This window comes from Rhamphochromis longiceps, linkage group LG6, assembly GCF_057381845.1.
Source record: "Rhamphochromis longiceps isolate RC_006_pf linkage group LG6, R_longiceps_female_GT1.1, whole genome shotgun sequence".
Classification (NCBI taxonomy): Eukaryota; Metazoa; Chordata; class Actinopteri; order Cichliformes; family Cichlidae; genus Rhamphochromis; species Rhamphochromis longiceps.
In genome coordinates this window covers 22,659,374-22,685,066 of record NC_140562.1, presented here as the reverse complement: position 1 = coordinate 22,685,066, position 25,693 = coordinate 22,659,374, and the positions used below count along the sequence as shown (strand labels likewise).

The 25,693-nt window shown below is 39.2% G+C and overlaps 1 protein-coding gene across 1 annotated transcript in view; it reads left to right on the top strand.

Moving 5' to 3' along the window:
* gstcd (glutathione S-transferase, C-terminal domain containing) overlaps positions 1-25,693 on the top strand; it is a 52,498-nt gene that overhangs the window by 12,907 nt on the left and 13,898 nt on the right. The window contains exons 6-8 of the mRNA XM_085409760.1: positions 20,530-20,645; positions 20,985-21,029; positions 22,245-22,373. Coding sequence (XP_085265886.1) covers positions 20,530-20,645; positions 20,985-21,029; positions 22,245-22,373 — 290 coding nt within the window. The remainder of the gene's footprint in view (positions 1-20,529; positions 20,646-20,984; positions 21,030-22,244; positions 22,374-25,693) is intronic.

The window sequence follows — 25,693 nt, the reverse complement described above, 5'->3', positions numbered from 1 at the left end:
CATTCATTGATTAAAAAATTGTACACACAGGCTCCCAGGTGTGCATAATATGTAGAACAACAAAGTTGTCCTGCTTGTATGGAGGCGCTGATTCACTACGTTTAGTCAGGGTTTGTCTGCAAACAGATAAACAGCAATGTGAATAGAGGGGCCATTGTGTTAGAACAGCCAGTGGCTTGTCTCCAGCACTTCACTTAATAGATGGAGGAGAGGAGGTGCAAATAAAGCATGGTAGAATGATGGAGTGGGTGACAGTGGGAGATTGAGATAGGGGTGAGACAGCATGAGGGGAGACAAGGGTTATCAGTAGAAAACAAGGCAGGAACGAGGGGGTGAACAAGACAACGAGCCATTAAAGGGGAGAGCTGGTGAAGAACTGCAAAGTTGTCATGCTTGAGACATGGCGCTATTAGATCCTTCGGGGTTGTTTTGGTACACGCAGATGAGACGAGTTCCTTTGTTTTTTGTCGTAGGTTACAACAGCATGGCAGAAGTTGAACTGCTTGAATGAAAGCTGGCTCCATTTGTCTCCGGCTCCCTGCTTCTACTGCAAGAGAGATGTGATTGAGATTCCCCAAACTCCGCAGCTGACTGTGTATATTTCTTGAAAAGTACGCATAGATTAATAGAAAAAATGAGGAAGAGATTTGCTTTTACTGGAATTAGGAACTTGGTTATGTGGGTAATTTAACTGGATGCAGATCATGTAGAATATTTTGTTTTGTACATTAATAACTTGGCTTGTGTGTACTTAAAGGTGCTGTTTCAGATATTTTGAACAACTGAGTGCTGCACTAGAACACAATAACCTCACAACGTGCCTCATGACCTTTCTCCATTGAAGGGCTGTGTATGCAATAGCTAAAATACATTTTAAAAAGTAAGAAGAAAAATCCAGTCATTGTGGTACAGTAGCACTTTTTCCTGCTGGGTTCTCTTATTTTACCCCAGGTTTTAATCTAAAATTGTTTTTTTTAATATAAATACTCCGTTATCACCTAGTTGCTCATTGTTGACTAGTTGCTCTTTGCTGCTGCATCAGAAAGAGCACAGAGACTGAAGCAAAACAGTAAACCTGAGGTTGTTAAACCAAATCGGTGAGCTAAAAATGCTAAGTAGTCATTAAAGCTCGAAGGAAAGCTGCAGGCTTTGTATTAATTCTCTGTAGGTTCATGATTACCAATGGCCTCTGTCACGAATACGCCACTTGATTCATTTTTTGATGTAAAAGTTTTGATTTGCTTCTAAATCTGCCCATTAGTTTAGATATACTGGGGGAAAAAACAGTTTTGTTAATGTGGTGAACTTGTGATACTTCCCAGCCCGCGGGGCTGCTGATGCGGTGTTGTCAGGGTCGATCTGTAATGGCTTTTCAGTATTATAATATCCACGCAGTGTTAAGTAGTTTCACAATATTCCGAGGCAACATTAAACACATTAAACGATTTGAAATGGTGTTTGCAGCTGAGCTGGAACTTCCTATTCCCATAACTGACATCTTCCTGCATCACCCTCTTCTTTTTAATTTAAATCCCACTGGAAATATTAGCTTCATCAGAAGTTGTGACCCTTGCACAATTTTCAGTGCTTTGCTTGTTTTCTCCACACTGAGCTTTTAAACATCTGTCATGTTTAGCTTCCAGGTAAAATTCAGATGTTTAACATATGTGTTTGTGAGCTGGAAGACTTGCCTGTAAGATGTGAGATGGAATGTCCAAATTACAAGTGTCATTTATTTTATTATGTGGGTGGATTAATTTCTTTTTGTTTCCTGCTCTGCTTTTCCAGTGACTTGGATTAAGGTTGTAATATGTGCACATACCAGATTTGTTCCACTGTTAAATCAGTTTGGCTGCCTTTCATGGGTATTGTTTTCCCTCAGGCATGTCATTTTACTATTAATGAACTTACTAGAAGATAATTAGCTGTATTTGATTGAAGTCTAGATTCATGAACTTGACTTTTTCTCATTAAAAAAAACCACAGATATTGGCTGGATACCCTGAGGGCATAATACTAATTCTTAAAGTAGAACTTCACTCTTTTGGATTATCATAAACTATAAAAAAAAATAAAATAAATACTGTATGACAATGATTTCATCTTCCAAATGAAATCTTGCATCTCTGTGAAAGTTCAGTTTTTCTTCCTTTAGGTTATAGAAAAGTGAATCTTCTTATATTCAGTGTAAGTTATTTAAAATAATTATCATTGTCAATATGTGCTGGGTCCATGCAAACCAGGTTACTAATTCTGGCCAAGATGAGTGGTTAAAATTGGCCAGAATTTGGCCAGAAGCTTGTTGATGGCTAGTAAATTAGTGGGGATGCATGCATATGTGTTTGAGCCTTTATGCATAATTTTGACGCTACAAGCAGAACTTCCTCTTAACATTAGAGAAAATACTTTTTTGTTTTCAAAATCATTCCATCCTGGAAAAGGAACAGTTGAAAAAACTTGTTCAAAGCTCAAACTCAAACTTCCACTTTTAGTCACTTATTTTGCTGTCCAGCCATCGGGCTGAATGATGCTCTGCTGAGAGATTTACATCAGGTTCAGACACAAATGTATTTAACCGTTGATTTGTGCATTAACATATCAGCTTATTCTGAAGATCACATTGTTGACTCTCTGCCCGTGTTTAGTTTGTTTTTTCTGGAAACCATTAGTGTTTGGTCTGAGTTCAGTAATAGTAACGAGGGAAAGTTAAGGAATGGGGCTAAATGTGTTTTTTTCTGCCTGGCTGTCAGATAGTTGTCAAAAGGTGCTTAGCATCCTTAGGCTTTTGACAGACAAATGTCAAGGGTAATCTATTTGGAATTTTACTGAGTTGATGTATCCTTCAGACACTTGCCATGTATACAGATTTCTCTTTCAACTAACCCTGGATATCAGGCTAATTAAAATCTCCATCCAGTTTCCCAGCACTAAATGTAACTTACTGATCTTGACACCATTCAGAACTTCAACTCTCCAAATGCTTGTAATAAATCAAATATTCCTCCTGAGTCCAAAGTGTTTAATCTAAGAATCTCAAAGTTATTAACCCTCAGTAGGACCTACAGCCATTTTTCATCCACAGCATTTTTTAATATTAGGCCATTTTCACTGTGTTGAATAGAATATAGCCAAACCTTCCAACCCTTTTTTTTTTCTTTAGAATTGCCGTCTCCGTTTATTCAATTAGCTTAAGGTGGCTAAGCTAAAAACCGCCATCCACATGAGGCGCTAGAGCCATAAATCGCCCCATTGAAACCCATTATAAACGCTATTTTTCACTGCAGGATTTATACCGTAAGCATCTCGGCGATGGCTTAAGTTTCATTTCCGTTTTGGAGAAGAGGCCTTAGAGTTGTAATTTTTTTATTTGGCCACCGGGTGGCGCCCTTGCTTCACATTTGACGACTGCTGGAAAACAGCGGGCTGCCTTAACAGACCTGCGGGAAAAGAAGACTCATTTGCGGCTTGCAGCACCGGCTTCGCCCGCTGATCGGGCGGGACCATTTTCTGTCCCCAGGTCGTTGAGAGGGTGCAAATTTTTTTTTACTCAACCGGAAATGACGTATTTGTTGTCACGTGGTACCGGACGTGTGTGATGGAGAAATGCGTCCCACGAAAAAATGCCCCGGTTCTTCGTCGCGACTTAGCCGGGAAGATGCACCTCTGTCGGCCTAGAGAAGGAGCATTGGCCGCCTGGAGAACATTTCCGGCTCCGGAAAAAAAAATTGTAAGTGGATCGAAATTAATTTTGGTGCCGATCTTTAGTCCATCTAAAGGCCTAATTATAATAACAAACGAATATTACTTCAAATGGGGTTTTTTTTGAAAATATTTACTTTTTTGTTTTTTGGGGCTAAAAAAACGGCGCTCCTGTAATAAACCTGGGATTTAAAGGGTTAAAACAACGAAAATATAATTAAAACTTCATATGTATATTTCAAGGAGAAGTAGGTCTAAAATATTGGCTAATTTGAAATGGAAAAATATTAATGTATAATCTTTTTATAGCACTTTTTATGGCGTGGTCGATTTTTGCCTCTAGGACCTCATAAGGGGTACTTTTTTTTAGACTTACCAAGGGTTAAGGTTGCAGGGAGGCAGAAGCCTATCCCAGCTCTTCTAGGACAAGAAGCGGGATTATACGAGATGTTACTAAATGTTATAGGAAATGAACATATTTTTGTTTTTAAGATCAAGTAACTATATGAGTAGTATGGTCACTTTTCCATAGACTTATCTCAGACTCTTTTTCTTTTTCAAACCACAGGAGTCACCACTGCTGGTGTTAGAGGGCAAGTTTAAAACCGTTTCTCACTAGTGTTGCCTCAGACCTGGAATTCGATTCAATTCAATTCAATTCAATTTTATTTATAAAGCGCCAAATCACAACAACTGTCACCTCAAGGCACTTTATACTGTAAGGTAGACCCGACAATGATACATACAGAGAAAAACCCAACAATCATATGACCCCTATGTCGTTAAAATGAGAGATTGTAGTTTCTTTGTAGAGAATATTTTGATACAAATATAAATATACAGTATGCATGTGTTTTTAAATGATCTTATTATTTTAAGTGAGGATATATTTGAACTGTATCCCTACATTTGGTTAACATGCATCCCCGTGGGCTTACAACTCCAAACAGCAGGCTGTGACTCCCAAATCACTCCTCTCATTCTCAATTAATTGAACTCATTAGAGCCTTTAAATTGCAGATTTAAAGATATGCCGTAAACATGGGAGCCAGCACAACAGGCAGCTAGCTTTTTTATTCGTAATTAGAGGGATAATTGGCACTTTATTTCTACAATTCAGGTTCAAACACATCTAGACTCCCTGGAGGCTTACTACAGAGTTTCACTATTTGCAGTGATGTTTGAATTGTGCCCATTTAAATGCAGAGCCACTGACTGCCTCCACGATGAGCTCCTTGCAAATGTCATATCATGAATATTCATTTGTCTCCCCAGTTTTGTTTTGTTCAATAATCTCTGGTGAGGGATTGCAGTGTGGGTATTGAGGAGGAAGACAATTTGCCTTACCTTCAGCTAGTTTTCAATGAGTTTTGGATTACATGTTTCTAACGCAGTTTCACTGCACTCGTAATTAATTAGTGATTAGTCTGTTCAGCCTGCGCAATCTCATCTCTGCAGGCCATTCCTGTGGAGCATAGTTTAGACTATTGTATGTGGGGAAAAAATATCTTTTCCTTTAGTTACCACTATATTTTTCCATTGTAGACATTATAGTGTAATTAAATGATTAAATAATTTTTATGAAGTCTAAAATATTTGGACTTTTTACTTTAGTAGTTGTTTTTCTCCAATATTCAGAAGTCATATTTGTTATCATACAAAATAATCAGAAGCCATATATTCAATTTATTTGTTAAGTAATTATATTCTTTTATTCTTAATATTCTTTTCTAGAGACTGCAGTCTTGTTCATCCACTCTTATGTGGATTTTTTTTTTTAATCATTTTTGTTAACAGTTTGGAAATGGTTTGACTAGAAATCCCCCCCCCCCCCCCCCCCCTTTTTTTTTTCTTTCAAATTTTAACAGTCCATCTATTTTATTTTATTTTTTTTACCCCTATGGTTGGACATTCCTGTCAGTCTCCCCCTCTACTCTTCCCCCACTTGCAAACAAGACCCCAAGCTACTGGAACTCCTCTGAGACCGCACCTTATCTCCAGCCCTATTGGACAATTCATCCTTTCCAAGATGACCACCATCACTGTAGATTTGGAGGTGCTAATTTTTATTCTAGCTGTTGATTGCAAGACCGACCATGTTCAAGCTGGTTAAGACATAACCAAGAAAAAAAAAGCCAATAAAGCCAAAAACCAGAATAGTCTGTAACAATAATCCATAATAATCTTGAAGAACTCCTCACAGGACAGCATGAAGTTATACAGTCATATGAATTCTCTAAATCAGGGGTGCCCAATCCCGGTCCTCGAGAGCTACCGTCCTGCAGCTTTTAGATGCATCCTTGTTCCCACACACCCGAATCAAATGAATGGCTTGTTATCAGGCCTTTGCCAAACATGATGGCATGCTGAAGAGGTAATCAAACCATTTGATTCAGCTGTGTTGGAGTAGGGATGCATCTAAAAGCTGCAGGATAGTAGCTCTCGAGGACTGGGATTGGGCAGCCCTGGTCTAAATCCATAAAACTCATATAGACCGGTTGGGCAAACCCTGTGCCCAACCGGTCTATATGTAGCTAGAGTAAGACAGACAAGATGTAGATAAGGTGAAGAGCTCGTCCAGTGTACAAAAAGACAAAGTCAAAACTGTTACATATCAGTTTGGAAGTTTTTACCATTGGTGTTGGTCCACAGCCACGTTCAGGTCGCTCCAGAGATACTAATCTGGATTTAGGTCCAGAGGTTTCCTGAAGCAACGGTTTCCTTTGTGACTTTTGAGATCCTTTGTACTTTAGAAAAGGTTTTGTCAAAGGATTGCTCGATATTTTCCTGCATCCATTTTTGCTTTTGTCCTTGTCCCAGACACTGTCAAAGAAAAACATTCCCACAGCATGATGTGACAGCCATTTATTTTAAACTGTAGCATTGCTCTGAGAAAAAGATTTAGTTTCTCGTAGTCTGGAAGCTATTTTTTGGCAATCTCCCAGTGGACTGTCATGATCTTTTTTTGGGAGAAATGGCTTCTGTTTGGCCAATCGACCATATGGTTACCTGCGTGACCAAAGTCTTTCGTCCCAAAGGATGTTTTGATGGTTTCCTTTGACTCAACATGTACGTCCACTACAAACATTTCACATATTATTATAAAATGTTGCATTCCACTGTGTTAATTTATAATTACAAGTGGAAACGAGGAGATGCTAATCTGGTTACCTTTATTTTGGGTTATGTGTGGAAAGCAGAGCCTCCAAAAATGAATGAATGTCACATAATTAATTGATTACTAATATTTTCCATAGCAGTCTTGAACTAATTGAGTAACTTAAATTAGCAATGGAGAGCTGAAATCTGCAGCTTGATACTTCATTCTTAAATATGGCATGCATCTGTCTTGTTGATTTACTATGTGAGCTGGCATATTTTGCAGTATGCACGCTCTCTCCTTCTGTCTGTTTTTCTTTTTCCATGTTTCTCCCTTTTCGCTTCCTACCTTCCTTTTGTTTCTGTTCAGAGCCTCTATAATTTCAGGTCATAAGCATTGCTTTGACACAAAGGACATGTTTTCAACTTTATTTTCACAAACTCCTGACAGCAAAATTAAAGTATTTTGCTGTTCCCATCATTATGTGTCACCTCACTGGAATTTCTGTCTTTGTAAGCACGGGCTCAAAGAAAAGCTCAAACCTTTTTATTCAGTTCTGTATCGATTGAACTATAATAGATGATGTGTCATATTTGGTTTTAGTGAGTACCATAAAATGTGCTCTTTATATAGGAGGGACCTCCCCCATTGCCCACATCTAATTTGGCTCAAAGCAAGGTTGTGGATAGACTTTGGCATGCATGTCTCAGTTGCTTTTGTTCAACACCTTGTTGTTAGTTGTGTTTTCCCTTGTGTATTTTAGACCCTCATGGTGTAGGATTACACTGATAAAGGCGAGAATCGTCTTTTATGCACGTGTTTTGTCTGTTTCTGTGTCTGCAGATCTTTTTACAATAAACATATATCACCTAGGCTGCAGGAGCGACCTACCTTGATATTTTGATAACTGTAGATTCTTTTATCTACACTAATGTGTATCAGGCTATTTTTGGTTTGGAATTTGTGAGAAGAGGTTTGAGACTGAGTTTAACATCAGTGTTCGCACGATTTGTGCCTTTAGTATGCAGACAGCTCCGTAAGACAGAATAATGACTCGTAAATCCTCCTCTAATTATCCAAAGGGCACGTGTGGTGTTTGTGGCCAGTCTGTAATCCCTTGATTCTTGTCCCACATTCCTAAATAGGAATGTCTGTGTAGCGCCAACACATTTGTGGATATAACGAGGACGCAGATAAATATTGAGACAAAGTGTCTGCTTTCTATCACTTAATTAAAATGTGAGCTGGAGAGCCAAAGAAAGCTAAAGGAGCAATGATTTTTATTCCATCAAAACAGAGTATTTGTTGTAGAGATGGCACGATACCACTTTTTTATGTCCGATACCGATATCATAAATTTGGATATCTGCCGATACCGATATGAATCCGATATAGTGTTTTTTAATCAACAAAACTGTTTTTTAAATATCTTGCTGCATTTTGCAAGTCTGCAAGTTCATACTCAAGTTTAAAACAACAACTACACTAAAGCTATTCTGTTATACCTGTATACAAAAAAAATATTTCATAGTTCAGCAATACTGATCAATCTAATAAACTTAGACCTACACCATCCTCACTATTCTGGTATTTTAAAGAGTACTTAGCGTAAATATTAAGCAACCTAACTAATAGGGTTCCAACTCCCAGCAACAACAAAAATAAATAAATAAAAAATAGGGAACCACCCCTCACGCTCCACCTCATGATGCTTAATCGACGTAATCAACCTTAATTTGATGAAGTGTGAAAAAATGCACAGAAATCAATTATTTTTCAAGAAATATTAAATAGATTCAACATCTTTCTTCAACAAAATTGCAGACTGCACAGATGGTACCTTCCCAAAGTAAAAAGTACTATAGCTTACTAGGGTATATATATTAGACTTAATAGTCACTATATACAGTAATTGACTTCTATTCATTTTACATCAAATTAAAACTTTGGGTGTCAGATAATTATTTATTAAAAGCTCGACATTTTAAACGAGAATAAGAAAGAAAAGTATGTCTTTGTGCCCCCTTTTCCCTGTTAATGCCCTATCGGCCCCCCTGGCTAAACTTTGCTAGATCCGCCCCTGCACAGTTACCAGCCGTCAGCTACGTAGATAAAGATCCTCGAGTAGAAAGTAATATTAAATAAATTCTAACAACAGCTGATCAAGCTTAAACGTGCTGCTGTTGTTCAGCCGCTGGTTTCCTCTTTCTGGTGCAAAGTGGGCCAAAAGCAAACCAGAGACACGGACTCGCGACAGAAAAGCCGATCAGCTGATCGTTAAGCAGTTTCACGATTGAAGTAGCAGCCGGAGAGCGAGAGGCAGTCGCTTGTTAAGCTTAACGCAGGAATGCTTTACAAACATTCAGAGATGGACTTACACACTTGCTTTACTTCTCTCGGGATAACTTTGTCGGAGATGAAATGCCGGGTTGCTAGCGAAGCTCCACATGCTATCCAGACCACCGACAGGTCCCGCATGCCACAGCCGCTCTATCACGTGATGCATACTGCTCCGACGTGCTAACGTTCTGAGGTGAGTTATGGTGTGTTGCAAGTTTTGTGAGGTGCTTTTGTGATATTTAATGGATCGGATTACATTTTTTATTTTTCTCCGATATCCGATCCAGTAATTTAGGTCAGTATCGGACCGATACCGATATGTAATATCGGATCGGTCCATCTCTAATTTGTTGTTAAAATCTTGCTTTTAAGCTCCAGGAGTGTGTTTGTTTCTGCAGTGACAATAATAAGGTTACATTTCTCTATTTCTCTATTCAGAGGGGCCCTGCCTTTGACAACCCAATATTTCTGTAAGGACACAGAGAGCAAAAGGGACACCAGTTGGCTGGTGTCCAACTAGCCTTTATTTATACTTGAGTTAGCACTGCAAAACTAGGGCTAAAAGCCATTCTGGCTGGAAGATTTTACAAAGGTTGCAGGCCAAAAGACATTGACACAGCCCCCCAACGATGCCAGCTTTATGCCATATACTCCCTGACTTTGACAGCTCTGGCAGAGTGTAGAGTGCTGAGAGTGTGCGCTGAATAAAAACAAACTACTTAGTTTAAATGTACAACTGTGGAGGAAGACTTTGAGGAGCCGTAACAGAAAGAACAGGTGAAATTAAGCATTTTCTAGACTTAACATACTTGTAGCTCTTTGTAGCCTGAAGAAATGTTAAAAAAGTGTTTTTTATTTAATCTATTTTCCTCACGTCTTGAAAGTGCAGTTTTGAAGAACACAATCATTTTATTACATTTCATTTAAATGTGTTTCTATGTTGTTTTCAATATTGTAATGATGTATAGTGTTAGATGCTGTTACTGATAATAAGCTATTTTTTAAACAAAAGATTCCTACTTTCAAAGTCAAAATTCCCAAAATCGTTTTTTAACCATTCTGTTTACTAAAGTTTTCAATTAAATAAAAGCATTTGAATCATCTTCCCTTAATTACATTGTTCTATTCTCATTTACACAGCTCTCAAAATTCTTTAATCTACAGAAGTTTATTGTAGTGCTTTCTTTCCTTGAAAAACTCATAACATGTGACCTTCTTTAGGTTCCAGTACCTCATGAAATGGGACAGATTGATTTGCTGTGGTAAAAATATATATAAAAAACACATTTCAAGTACACAAACGGTGTGTTCCTTGTGAAGATAGTTTACCAGCGTGTCAGCCTTTGGATGGCCTCAGGTTATTTGTTTCTCTGAGCTGTGAATGTGCTGGTCCAGATTACAGCTCTGTGGTCATTGAATCTTCTGCAACAATGTGCTTGTGGCTATTACAGGATGGATCGATTACGAACGATCCGAGTTTTAAAGCAAAAGAATGTAGGAGTTTTTCCCCTGCCACATCCACTTTAAACAGGGCAGCGAACGGTGCCCAGGAGACCGACTGCAAGCCAACATTTAGACTATGCAATCAATGGGAGCCGAAAGGAGAGTTATTGATCTGTCTTCTTTGACGTGCCATTATTAAAATGTCACATTGTTATAATGATGGCTAAGATATTCAATGCTATCTCCATAAGTGTTGAAATGATACAGTAGCTAAGCTTGTCGTGGTGTTGCTTTTGTCTCTCTTTAACCATCCAGAAATCTTTGAGAATAAGCACTATGTATACTTTCAAAATATCAATATTCAAAACACACTTTCTTTGATGTGAATGGAAGTGATGTCAAGCCCAACGAGCAATGTCAGAAGGCTGAAATTACCTACAAATCACTACAGGATAGTTTAGTTTCTTATTGCAGCTGCAGTGGTGTCAGAGATGGTCCGAGTCATTGCCGACAGTTTGCCAATAAAGGCAAACTTTTCGTGTTTTCCTGTTTTATGAAATCAATATTTTACTATTGGATAAATGTAATTCTGTCAATTTAATCTGCCTCACTGTAGTTTCAGTTCTGCGTCCCTGATGCACCTTTCCCTTTTTAGAAGTTAAAGAAATCAGAAGAAGGCTATTTTTTTTTTATCTGAAGCTTTGATTTTAAATTGGAATAATAATTGGTAGAGATACTAGTTTATCTCCACTCATTTTTGTTTAATTTGGCATGGGTGATTGTCAGCAAGAGATCGCGTTGTGTGTGGGCTGAACATGGTGAAGATAAGCTATTTTATATATACAAAAGCTGATTGAGCAAGTTAGTAAAACTGTGAGGATACAAAAACTCAAACACCAGGAAAATGTTATAACATTATTTAACACACAGCATTGGTTATGGAGGGTGGATAGCACCACTATAACAAATGGATGATACCGGCTGCAGTGGTGCGGGTTACTCATGGGAGGAGAACAGATCACCTAACCCCATATGCAGCCCACTTAATTTTACAGGCAGCTCATTTATAAAGCAGACTTAGGTCAGTTTTCATCCCAGTTATGGCATAAAAAGAACAATATGTGTAATTAAAAAAGTTATGATGTGGAAGTAACTGTAGCAAAGCAAAGTCTAGACACATGACTGGTGGTATGAAGTGTTTGTGCTCTGGTGCTGTGTTTGATTTGTGCCACATGTAGTGCTGTGCATTATGGCCAAATCCGACATTAGATCTAAATTGTGTCTACAGAGACAGTGATTTTTTTTATTGCTAAGGAAAAAGGAAAACAATAGATTGGAATTTATACATTTTTGCCAATTACTAATTTTTCAGTTGTAATTTATTAATAAATGGTTCCAACATAATTTCAGATGATAACTGGTGTATTTCAGGAAACACGTTTGTTATGTCTGGTTGAACGCTCATATTGAAGCAAGGCATTGCACACAGATTGGGAATGTGTCACGACCTGTTGGAGGGACAAAAGGAGTTCCATAATTTTCCCAACCTCTCGCCTACAGCTACGCGTACAGCTAGGTCATGTTTTGATAGACATTCCAGCACTGCTTAAGGATGCACAATGAGAAGTTTTTTCCTCGTGTTTATTTTCATTACCTTTTGTTTTTCTTGTCACTACAGTCTTACACAGATGTGCTGAAAAATCGCCAGGATATTTTTTTCTTTGACAGCTTGACAACAATTGAAGCTTTCAGTGATCGTCAGTAAGATTTTATATCTTTACTGCTCAGCGTTTCTCCTCATAGCTTCAAACCTCTTGGCATGTGTTGTTAAAGCTTTCAGGATTTCCCCCATATTATTTACACAATGACTGGCAAACCTGTCCACCTCCACCTTTAACTTCCCATTATAGGCTCCAGTCTCCTTGCCCTTCTAAAGGATACGTGTGAATATATGGCGTGATAATTACACTGTTGGCTGAATTTGGATTTTTTGCCTGTCATTAATAACCAACATTCAACACGCTGCAAAGACATGCCAGAGCTCATTTCCTCATTCATTAGCTAGCAGATTTCCATAATGATGAACATATGGCCAAATGCACCAGTGCGTAAACTTATAAATGCCAACAATATGTTCAGCTTTTGAATTAGGGAAAAGAAGTTGACAAGCTAACAATTCTACCTGCCATATACAGAAACATTGGGTTCCTGACAGAATCAAAATATGTTGAATGTCCCTTTAACTCCACAGAAATTAATATTAGGGATGCAAATCTAACACTGGAGAGAGAACCCGTATTTGTGCAAAGGTTTTCCACCTTCCTCACCAGTCTCCTTCTGATGTCATAATTATAGATCGCAATGAACGGCAGCTACAAGTGCACGTGTCAGCAAACTGCACGAAAAAAGAACAAGTTAACAAAGACTTAGTTTGTGCTTTAAGGGGGACCTGCTTGGTGCTTCGGCGTTGTTAAGACATTACAACATGATGAAATATTTCCCTTTTAGAGGGAGGGTGTTTGCTGACAGGCAAATAGCAAATGTGTAATTAGCTTTGTGAAATTAGAGTTTTAATTAGCTAAGTGACAAATGCCTTACATGAACAAAATATTTGGCGTATTTTCATTAGTTGCAGTGGAATGGCCATTTAAAGTAGACATTGAATTTTAATTACTATGATCATAAAGTCATCAATGATGTGGTTTTGAAAAAAGTACATGCAGGACATGTTTTTCTTACCCCGTGTGCTTTTATGCCTTTCATATCCTGGCAGGCATTTGTCAAAGTCTTTCTAATCCATTTTTACTTTAGTGACTGAGCTCCAGGCAGTTCATTTATTAAGTGGTCAGAAGCACTCTTTATTTGGGTCTATGTGTGCAAGTCACACTCTTCTAGTCCCATGTCGTGCCTGCAATATAGCTTGTTTTCTGTCACCCAGCAATGAAACAGGAGCTGTGGTTACATCAGCCAGTCTTTCACTGGTATGAGGCGCACAGACCTTTTTATTGTTATTATTATTTATAGAGCATTTTTGGCCTAGACAGTGAAAGAATTGAATATTTTATTCAGCAGTTATGACAGGCTGAGCTGCAGGACTTGGTGTTTACAGGTTACGGCTTCATATTAGTTGTTTTTTTTTTTTTTTAAAGGATCTTCGGTTTTGGCACTTCCAACTCCCACAAGATCTGTTAACTTGTTTTTATGACACACACACACACACACACACACACACACACACACACACACACACACACACACACACACACACACACACACACACACACACACACTGTTGTGAGCAGCTGCCAAGGCAAGAAAACATTGCTATTGTTTCTTTGCAAAACTTCCGCAATCAAACTTATCAATTGACACTCTGCCGTATTCATGGCTACTTAAGCCGGATCCAGGCGTTCACAGCACGTTCAGAAGAACTGCCGAAGTGGTTGTGAAGATGATCCACACTGTTGCCATTTCATTTTCTGAAACACTTGAGCACATTGGGTCTCCCTGTGCTTATATCAACAGATATATAACTATATCGGTACTTGGATATGACTTCATAATTCGATTTATAGTTATGCAAACATGTATTCAGTTGAATGCAACAGTTCCCTCTTCAAACTTCAGCCTTTCTTATTTCAAAATCAATATGTGCATTTCTCTTTTCACCCTGGTGACCATCATAAAGTCTCTCCTTTGTTTGTCTGTACTTTTCTGTGTTTGTTTCCTTCCAGTAGACTGTATGGTATGAAAAATATACAACATATATTTTAACTGAATGCAGTATTTAAGTTTCCTTCCATAGTTACCATGTCAAAGAATAAACCAGTGTTTTATTTACTTTATATGTACTGACACATAAATTACTCGTCTCAGACCATTAAACACCATTTACAGTCAATATTATAACATTTGTTCCTATATATTTAAAAAATAATCTCATCCTATTATTATATACAGCTGCCCCAAATCATATTGTCAAAGCATTATTGTACATAAGCCTAATGGAGATAATGACTCTAAAATTGCCCATGCACTTTGCAGCACCTCTGTCAGATAAAGACTATTTAAAAATGGAAAACACTGAACCCACACAGAGATTTATATTTACATAATTTAGTATGCTTAGGTAAATATTTATATTTATTGCAACAATATCTAAATGTACATTCACTGCCACAATATTAAAGACATACAAAATACTGTATTCTATTCTTTATAGTTCTTTTTAGCCATATGCTTGCATGCCATGGAAAGCTGTCCATATGTGATTCGCATAATGAGTTTCTCTGGAAGTTGTCGCTTTTCTGGCTCGCCATCTTTTCACATGACATCCTGTGACTTCATATTTCGTGGTTGTAAATGGATTACTCTGTCAGGGAACATTGTTGCAGACATGCTCCACTCTTGGAAATTCATTTCCTCTATAGCAGCAGAACCAATAGCGTCATCCAGCAGATAGCTCCTGTAGGTTTTGGTACACGTCTGAGGCTGAGTTACTCTGGCATGTGCACGTTACGTGAACATATGGAAACTTTCTATCCCAATGGTGTTAGGGATTAAATGGAGCAGGATCTCTATGTAAAAGGTGGTACTTTTAACAGTTGATGGCATGCATGGGTATTTCCGGGCACACAAATGCGCTGTCCTAAATTCAAATGCAAATCAGACTCTGGGAAATAAAAAAAGAGCTGGAGAATTTTTTTTGTTTTCCAAAGAGAACATTCTCCTACATTTTTGCCACTCTGGCAGTAAATAGTTAGCAATTTCTCCAAACAAACATGGAATCCAAAAATGTAAAATATTGAAGTCAAACATTAAATAATCTCAACTTTAAATCTCAAACCAGCCCCTTCTTATATTTGCTTTTTAAACCAGCATGTCCTCTTAGAGATGGTAGTTGGATCCTGCAGAATACAGAGGTCCCGTGTGCCACAGAAATGTGTTTACATTCTAATCTGTGTGATGGACCTCCCTGATAAGGAAGGCAGTTCTGCAGCATCAGGGGAAAAAGGCAGTAGATCGGGGCTCAGTGCCAGCAGCAGAAGTGCTAGGCACCTTTTAGCAGCAGAGGACACACATATTAATGGATCCTGTGTCTCCCTCCAGTGATGCTGCCACAGCATGTTTTCTCCTCTCTGAGCTTTGGGAGATGTCAAAGCAGAGTCAGCCTCCTACGAAAACAGAAAACTTGTTTCTGTGATACCAAGCCTCTTACTAGGTTTGTCATCTCTGGCTTTGTGCCTGGAGTTATCTGGGTGGGATGGCGTCCGTGCACCTGTTCATAACCTCCGCCAACATCAGTGTGCTTGCTTTCGGCTCGCATTCGCCTGCGGAAGGAGGTTAAACACAAAACTCTTTGAGAAGAAAACACCTGAACCCCATCAGATTCCAACCAAAGGAACATGTCAGCAGAATATACTGAGAGGTCAAGGAAACATAATCCGGAACAAAGAAGTAATTACGTTTCTCAACCGGAGACTGGGATTGTGGTTGTGTAGTATAACCAATGAATAAATATTTTCTCCCATGTAGACAGGTAAAGCAGAAAATCCAAAATTATTGTTTTGGTCTTACATTGTATTTAAGCATATATACAGTGTGTAAGCTATGGATAGCAGAGTGATTATAAATCCATCAATTAAACTTGCATTTATGTTTTGCCCGATTATACTGATTTTAGACATCAATCAGGCATTATGACACTGTTTATGACTTCACCTTGACATCTGTTAGTGAAGCAAACGCTGGCCTGTGTGGTCAAGACGAGCTGCCGTAGCTCAAACTGCCAAAAAGGTTCATGTTGGTTCTGATAGAAAAGTGTCAGAATACACAACGCATCACACTTTGTTGCACCAACAATGAGTAGGCGAGCATCAGAACTGAACCACAGAGCAATGGAAGGAGGTGGCCTAGTCAAATGAATCATGTTTTCTTTTATTTCACGTTGATGGCCGGGTGTGTGTGCATTGCTTACCAAGGGAAGACCGCACCATAATGAACTATAGGAAGAAGGCAAACCAGCTGAGGCAGTTTTGATGCTTGCAATGTTCTGCTGGGAAACCTTAGGTCCTACCATCCATGTGGATGATACTTTAACACGGACCTACCTGAGCATTGTTGCGGGCTATGTACACCCTTTCATGGGACCAGTATTCCTTGAAGGCTGTGGCCTCTTGTTTCAGGAATGGTTTGACAAGTTCGAGGTGTTGACTTGTTCCCCAGTTTCCCCAGATCTCAGTCCAATTGAGCATCTGTGAGATGCGCTGGGCAAAAAAAGTCTGATCCATGGGAACTTAAGGAAGCTGTGTCTGAAATCTTGGTGCCAGATACTACAGCACGCCTTCAGCGGTCTAGTGGAGTCCATGCCTCAATGGGTCAGGACTGTTTTGGCAGCAAAAGGGAGACCAACACAATATCAGGCCGTAAAGTTATGCCCAATCAGTTATGATGTGTTTTTCTTCTTGTTTTAAGAAAACATGACATTCTTAATGAATATCTGTAAATGTGACAATTGTTTGTCTACAACAAGCCATGTTTCAGCGTTTTCGCCAAGCTTCTTTTTTTTAAACTCTAATTTCCTGTTTCAGGTGAATAGATTCAGTCCTTGCTGTCAGTCTTCTACCCATAAAAGATAATTTATGCATGGTTTTCTAATTACTTGGCATAATGCTGTAAAGGACAGTGCCTAACTAATGGCTGAAATGTTGGGTTAGTAATGATAGAGGAGAGTTGAGTTAATGTGTACCTGTCAAACAGCTCTGCTTGCAAGTGGATCATTTGGGCTGAGCTAGGTGGTAGTGGCAGGCAGTTTCTGTCATACTTGTGATTGCTCCAGCTGGTTTCACTTTATAAGTAAAGTGACTGAGGGATAGAACATCTAGTTGGGATGCATGAGGGGGGGAAAAGTGGAGAAGAAAAAAAATCTCTGTAGATGGGTCCTTCTCAGAGTGAGCTTTGTGTGAATTACATGGTTTGTGATTGGTTTTCTTTTGTAAGTTAGGGTTTGGATAAGACCTTTGAGGCTTCTGTGTCACAATTGCTATATTTTATTTGACCAAGCTTTATTCGGGCACAGTGGTTGTATTCACTACCCTTTATGTTATTATTCCTTAGCTAGCAACCCTGGCATCATGTCGTGATGTACTTGTGAAACTATTCATTCAAGCAGAGGGCCCAACCTCAACCCTCCTGTTTGATAAATAAGCCTCTGTATTCAATATAAGATGGTTGTTACAGAGCAGAGGTAGAGCTTTAAATCAGAATCTGAAACCTTTTGTTGTCATTAAACATCAGATGTTTGATTAAATTAGAATTATGTATTAATAAATGTATATGTAGAAGAAAGGTCAAATGAAAAATACACTGTTTATTCTATTGTGGTGGGGCGTGGTTTGCGGTGCCGTGCAGGGAGGGCGGACGCACCTGCACGGCATCCTTAATCACGCCCGCCTAGTTAAAAACACGGGGACTCATGGGTTTGGGGTGTTGTGGTGTGACGTGAATTAAATAAAGATGGCTCTGAACGTTGCTCTGTGGTCCCGCCGTGCCTTATTCACGCCACATCTATTCTACAGGGTTACATATAAGGATATAATAAAAAAAAAAACCCTTAAAATGTGGTAAATACACCCCGAGATGCATTGTGATTATTTATAAAACACAAACCAAAGCAAAAAAAAGCAGAAGCAGTGTGTAAAAAATTAAGTACACCCCTTGATTTAGTGGCTTGTAGAACCATCTTTAGCAGCAATAACTTGAAGTAATGGTTTTTAGACTTTATCAGACTCACAGAGTGTGAGAGTCTAAAAGTGTTGCTTCAGCACATTGAGATTTGTGGGCATTTGTTTATGTGCAGCTCTCTTAAGGTCCCACCACAGCATTTCAGTCAGATTGGGGTCTAAACTTTGACTTTTGACATTGACTGTTTTCTTTTTCAGCCATTTGCTGCTGTGAGTGGGATTATTGATGCATTTCAGGACTGCCAGTCCTCACATTTGACTCTAGAATACTTTGGTATACATAGAGGAGTTCAATAAACTCCTTGACTCGATGTGTTATGGGTGTTTTTGTTGCATAGTTTATAGTTTGGCCACCACTCTGCAGCATCCCTGCTGGAAACACATGTTTGGAAAGTAACAACCAGTGCAAGCAGAGTCAGGCATACTGTAAACAAGCATTTAACTACATATAGCATATTTTGTGTGTCTGAAAAGAAATTGTCCAATATATTGAAATGTTGTTGTTGTTGTTGTTGTTTTTTTTTTTGTAACCAAACCTTTGGCGTGCCATGGTCATGGTAAAAGTCTGTCTGTGTCTGTGCTAAACGCCACCTTGCACGTCCCTCACAGGCTCAGAGAGGTAGCGAGAGAGGCATCATAGGTTAATGCCTTAATCTTATCGCAAATTAGAAACAGAGTCGATAAGATAAAATGCCAATGTGTTCATGTTATTGCTGGTAAGGGGATTCTCTAATGAGCTGAGCACCTCACAAACATGCACAAGAGGCATGCGCAGTCGTAAACTGGTGAGAGCCTGAGAGTTAACGTGACTGTATGCAGTCACACTCGTATCATGTTGAAACCAGTACTCGGTCTGACCTGGTGAGATTTCCATCAAGACTTTTGTGGGAAAGTGAAGTGCTAAGTGAAGTGCGTCTTCAGACTTGAAGCACACGGGCTGTCGGATTAATGGAAAGGTCTGTCAAAATGGGCCAAGCTTGTCTTATCAGCTTTATCAGTAAAGATAAGCTGGTGATGTTTTAAAGCTCCCGTGTCCTGCGTCTTTCACATCAAACATTACACACAGCTAATCTGCACTGCATTTTTGCATCCCTGGCATACCTAGTGACGCCCCAGACATCCATTCCTGCACCGTCAAATCTTATCATGCTTTGCATGTTAATTTAAAATTAAAATCTAGTTCTGTTCACAGCCTTCAGAAACCTTCTATTTTAAGGCCTTTTTGGAGTTGAGCTGTGCATATATAGAAATATCTGTAGCTGTGTAAATTACCCATCCAAACGAAGAGCAGTCTTCTCAGTATCCTGCCGATGTTTCTCTGTATTCACTTATGGTTTGTGCTCTCCCTATAACTGTGATCAGCTCAGTAACAGCCAGTGCGAGAGGCTGAATGGCTCCTTTGTGAAATTTCCCATTTGTGGCAGAATGAATTTTTTCTCCTCTCCTGTTATTGTATATGAAGCAACGTGAGCTAGATATGAGTATAGGAGTATTTTGATTTTGCTATACCAGTCGTCTGATTATGAGGGTGTGACTCAGGGGTAAATGAAACACTCATCACTCTAGATTTATGGACCAGAGATGGTGTCCTCACAGCGTGTCAACGGCTCACTGCCGACGTGACGTGCTGGAAAACGGAAGATGCAGGAGGCTGCAGTGCGCTTTGAGTTAATGAGGTACACACTGCTCGCACAGCAGCAGAAAACTCTGCCACCAACGAGGGGACATTTGAATTTGGCTGGAAGGTCCGCTTTTTATGATGTTGAAAGATTGTTCGCGGTCCCTGTTGGCCAGAAACATGCTGATGAGAGAGTGGAGGCCTTTTCATCTGTGTGCTATAACCATTACCTGAAATAGCTGGCTGTAAATCATAATTTGAGCAGTTGCGGGAAAAGCCCGTTTGTTCCCTGACAGCAGAAAGAAAGACGGCATTACAATAATGAAAAATGTGCTTTATTCGAAAGTCTTGTGCTTATTGTAAACGGCTAATGTTGACTCAGATCAACTAAGCTATAAAGAAGGCTTTTCTAATCCTCACAAAATGTAATTCATGTTTGATAGCTGTTGTCTCCGGGAGTGTAAAAACAAAAAAAATCCTTTAATTGTTTTTTGGGGTTTTTTGGATGAATTTGATGTTAAAGTCTATTTTTTCCCACTTTATGCTCAAATGAAATGAGTGTTTTGGTTTTTGGGTTTTTTTTGCAGGGAAAATGTCAAATATCCGTGCAGTCAGGAAGATGCAACAGCTGAATAACTTGGTTGCCATGGTTACAGAGCTCGCCAGGCCAGGATACACCATCGTGGATTTCTGCAGCGGAACGGTACGAGTATTCATCCATCAGTCCGGCTCAGCATGCATAGTTATCACTATACCTGACCACGGCTGCATTCGATAGATGCTCCATTAGGGACCAGCTGAAAGGAACCAGCCCTCACTCCCTCGCGTTTTTCTTCCCTTTTTAAACGCCTTTTGTTGCTGGCCGGTGCGCACAAGCAGACTGGTAATTGTGCTAATGAAAATGCAGGCTCGGAGCAGTGGCGCAGCACGGGTCAGGGCTGGAAAGGGAGACACTAATCATAACTCTGTCGATGCCCTCTTTGATGTGTGCTGTTTTCTTTTCATGCGTTTTCATATTTTTATTCTTTGTGCTCTTTCTCAGGGCCACGTAGGGATTGTTCTTGCTCACACACTTCCAGACTGCCAGGTAACATGTATGAAGATGTTGTGTGTGTGTGTGTGTGTGTGTGTGTGTGTGTGTGTGTGTGTGTGTGTGTGTCTGTGTGTTAGCTGCGTGTTAAGTAGAGTTCGTGAGTGGTATGTGGTGACTTTTGGCAGGCATTTTTAAAAATGTTAGGGATGGGAATCGATTCCGATTCCATTATAAATATCACTTATCAATTTGACTCCTTATCGATTCTCTGTTATCGATTCTCATTAGGATCTCGTTAGGATTATAATTAAAACAACAACAACGTGCAGTTTTGATGGTGCTAATTTTATCACATGCAGCAAATGATCCTATCGAAATACAGGACACACTCGAGTCGCTGCTTGATGACATTCATTTAATTTCGCCTCAGTCATTTTACTCTCCTGTTAATATTAATCTCAATTTTAGTTACATTTTAATGATATAGTGCCAAATAATAACAACAGTTGCCTCAAGGCACTTTATATTGTAAGGTAAAGATCCTACAGTAGTAGAGAAAACCCGAACAATCAGACAACGCCTTATGAGCAAGCACTTTATGACAGTGTGAAGAAAAAACTCCAGCAGGACCAGGCTCAGGGAGGAGCAGCCATCCACCATGACCGGTTTGGGGGGAGGGGAGGAAGACACGTCAAAAGACACAAGATCAACCAGCTAACCCCTCAGGCAGCTGCCCAGCTGGGAAACCGCTGGGCTGGCTGTGTGCACTGGGGGCTACTGAGCCTTTGGAGCCCATATGGGCCTGACGAGTGCAAAGCTTTCCAGAAGCTCCAGAAGAAGTCAACTAGCACATGCAGCAGGGAAAGACCCGGTCCTGAGTGGACCACTTCCCTGCCTTAATGAAAAGGCTAGCTAAACATCTGCGAGACTCTGATCCAGCCTCTAAGACAAGCAGAATAGCAATTCCGAGGAATTGAACTACTGAAAGAAGCAAAAGCGGGTACTTTACAAGAACCCCCTCCCGCTTCTCCATTCCCATCCCTCTCTGTTATTATGTGTTATTATTCCTAATAATTAAATGCATCTCCATGAAATGCTTTAGTTTTTCACAAAGCATATGGTTTGTTTAAGAATTTTTAATATTTGTGATGTGTTTTAATATTGTTAAGGATATGTAGACGGATAAGTTTAAATGCATTTGTGCTTGTTTCAGGTTTTTTTAAAAAGAAGCAGCTACTCACAGTGGGGATTTTTCTGTCATTGCTTAAGGTCATCCTCATAGAGAACAAAGAAGAGTCCTTGGTCAGGGCTCAGAGTCGCAGTGCTGAGCTCGGTCTGAAAAATATCGGCTTCATTCAGGCCAATCTGGATTACTTCACTGGACCTTTTCACATCGGGGTGAGCATAGCAAGTTACAAAAATCGTTTTTGCACAATTTGTTTCATTTATTTGCATGATGATCTAAAGAGTACAGTACTGTAGACCAGCGGTCCCCAACCTTTAATGCCCGACATTATTTTCACGGACCGGCCTTTAAGGTGTCGCGGATAAATACAACAAAATAAAACCAGTACCGGTGCCGAAAAAAAGAAGATTTATTCATAACACACGTGAAAAGACCAAGGAAAACCGAGTTAACGATAAAAACGATAACAAAATAACGCTGAAAACCAATAAAAACCCTGAAAACCATACATTTCACACCTGAGCCTCAACTCTTGCGGTCCGGTACCAAACGACTCACGGACCGGTACCGGGCCGAGGCCCAGGGGTTGGGGACCGCTGCTGTAGACAGTGTGGTTAACACTTCAGATTCCCAGTGTGTGAAAAACAGAAACCAAAAATGCAGCAAGCGCATGTGATGTCAAATCTATTTGTCATGGTAAAAGTCACTAAATTACACCAGAGCCATGAAATTAAACCCATTAAGAGCAATTATTATATTATCTGTTCTGCAGTTTTATTGTATTGTAAATTGTAATTACTGTAATATTGCAATCACAGTATCATGAATCATAATGGGGTTTTTCAAAATACCTCTTAAAGCTAATTGTTTTTCTCACAGCTTAGCTTTCTAAGAGAATCTTAAAAATGTGGAGAATTTAATCAGTAATAACATTTGGGATAGAAACTTTTCTCTTATAGAAATATAAATAATCAGTGCACAGATAATTGTCCCACTGCTTCTCTTGTTGCACTATCCTGCAAAGGAAATGTGATATTCTGTCTTTGACTGAATTAAAAATTCAAACATTTTAATTATGCAATAACTGACAGAACTGTAGCATCAAAACAATTGTTGTTATCTGGCTTTTTGACAAAATGTGCATACGTACAGTGCTGTGCAAAAGTCTTGAGCCAGTCCTCACGTTAATATGTTTTCCTTCCACTGAGCCTGACGTTTTTGTAATTTTTTAAAAGTGGTCTTGAGCAATAACTCCCCAGGATTTTTGAAGGTCTTTCAAACTTTTTTTGGTGACACTGGCTGCTGTTCACTCATTTTTAGTCCACTCTTTGTATCTGATCATTTTCAGCTAAATGTATTTTTTTCTGGAAGGCCAAAAAAACAACTCTCTGCAGCAGATGAACAGTATCTAAAAGCGATGTCCTTAAAAAATGAGGTGAAAAAAATGCAGCATTGACCTGATACAAGACCTTAAAGATGCATCTGGCCTGTAGGTTCATCCATTTACTATTGACTAAAGGCTCATCAGAAATGGTCTCAAGGAAGGGAAACAGGGAGGAAAGGCTGAGGTATGGAACAAAAGGGAGCCAGCATCCATAGAAGAGCTTTGAATGTCCTTCAGCCTGGAGAACTACTCCCAATTAGAGATTATTTAAAGAAATTAGAAGAAGCCTGCCTACTAAGACAGTTCAGACTGTGTTGAAGAATTAAAATGGTAATACCAAATACTGACGTTCTTTTTATTGAATTGTGCACGCTCTTTTTTGTCTTATTTTACTGTATTTCCATGTATGTTTACATGTGCTGCACTCACTTCCCACTTTCCTATCTAAATATAGAGAAATGAGGGGTAGCTCAAGACTTTTGCACAGTACTGTACATTGACAGGGGTACGACCTGACCTTTTCTGTGGAAGAGAGTGTATTAGTTCTCTACTGATGGACTGAAATTGAAACATAAGGATTAACGCTGCATAAACAAAGTGCGATTTTCCACTTTGCCACAATCACCTCTTCGCTTTAAGGTGTCTGATCGCTGTATTTTTATCGCATCACATTGAGAAATGTGTCATTCATCTCTTCACTGAGCTTGAAAATGTCAACTTGAAGTTATTTTTGTTAGAGCAACCAAAATAACTGTTCATTTCCTGAAGTGGAGCTTTTAATCAGAACAGGGTACGTCGGTGCTCCCTGATTATCAGGAAGCCAAAAGGTAGTTTCATCCAGGAAATTTAGGACTTTGAGTTTAGAGATCTCTTCAGTGAGGACTGGTAATTTCTTGCTTTTCTTTCTTTGTTCTCATTTTCTGTATCCAACAATGCTTTTCATTTGCTTTATACTCTGAGTTTCACAGAAGGAATCATGTTTGGAAGGGAAAGTATAATCATTGGAAAGTGTTTTCTGCCAATTCAATTTAATTTATGTTTCTTGTACAAGAATCTTGACTGGCAATATCTCCTTTTGAATTCCTAATGGACACTGCATTTCTCCAACTTGTGTTTAAGCCTAAAGATTAAACACAGTAAATGTTTTAAGTAAAACTAAATATTTAACTGGCTGTCAAACTTTATGCTAAATGGGGTTAAAACAAACAAAAAAAATCATTACTGAGGAGGACTCTCCACCAAAACCCTTGTCAGTCCTGTTTAACATCCACCTCCATCTGCAGAGCTCTTGACTTCTCGATGCGATAATTATCAATTTAGCGCAAATAGGTACTTAGCTGTGGACGTGCACTGGATGTCTGAATTTTTCAAACAAGCGGAACAAAAGCACACAAGTTAAAACTTTTCTTCTTCTTGCCTTATTTAGGCTCTCTGAGCAGCCTGAGCTAGATCAGTGATCTGTCTTACTCTTCTGTGTTAAAGCTCTGTGGTCACAGCTGTCAGAAAAACCAGCTGTTCTTGTAGCCTCACATTAACTTCCACCGAGACAAATAGAAAAATATACGTACCTCCTGTAATTAGAAGTAGCTTTTGTTCCAGCATCCTCACTCCACTGAGACTCGTTCCACTTGGCAAGAAACAAACAGCACAGATTATTCATCTGCTCGATATCTGAGTGTCTTTTGCAGGGTAGCCTGAATCTTTCCTCACACACACACGCACAGATTCATTTCACCTGATGCATTAATTTACAATATATTTATGTATAGAACAATTTTTATGCTTGTAATTTTCTGCCCCGCTTGAGTTTCTTACTGTGGCTAAGCTTCTTCCTGTATAACAAAGCAATTACTACCTGTTGGAGCCACACATCACATCAGTTTTAATCCTGCTATGTATAATACATGGTCCCATTTTTAGGCACACTCACTTAATCAGGCTAATTAAGTTGAGGTGTCCCTGATGTTAGTCAGTGTCTGCTCACTTTATGGCCTCGGTGTTAAACTTAAACCAACCTCTGTATGACGTGTCTTATCAGACGTTCTTCAGTCTACAGACTATAGAGGCATGAAAAGTTGTGGAGCTTGAAGCAGGTTTTAATTTTATTGGATGCAAGTCCGTTATTGGTTCTGCTAAAGAGTCTGATTG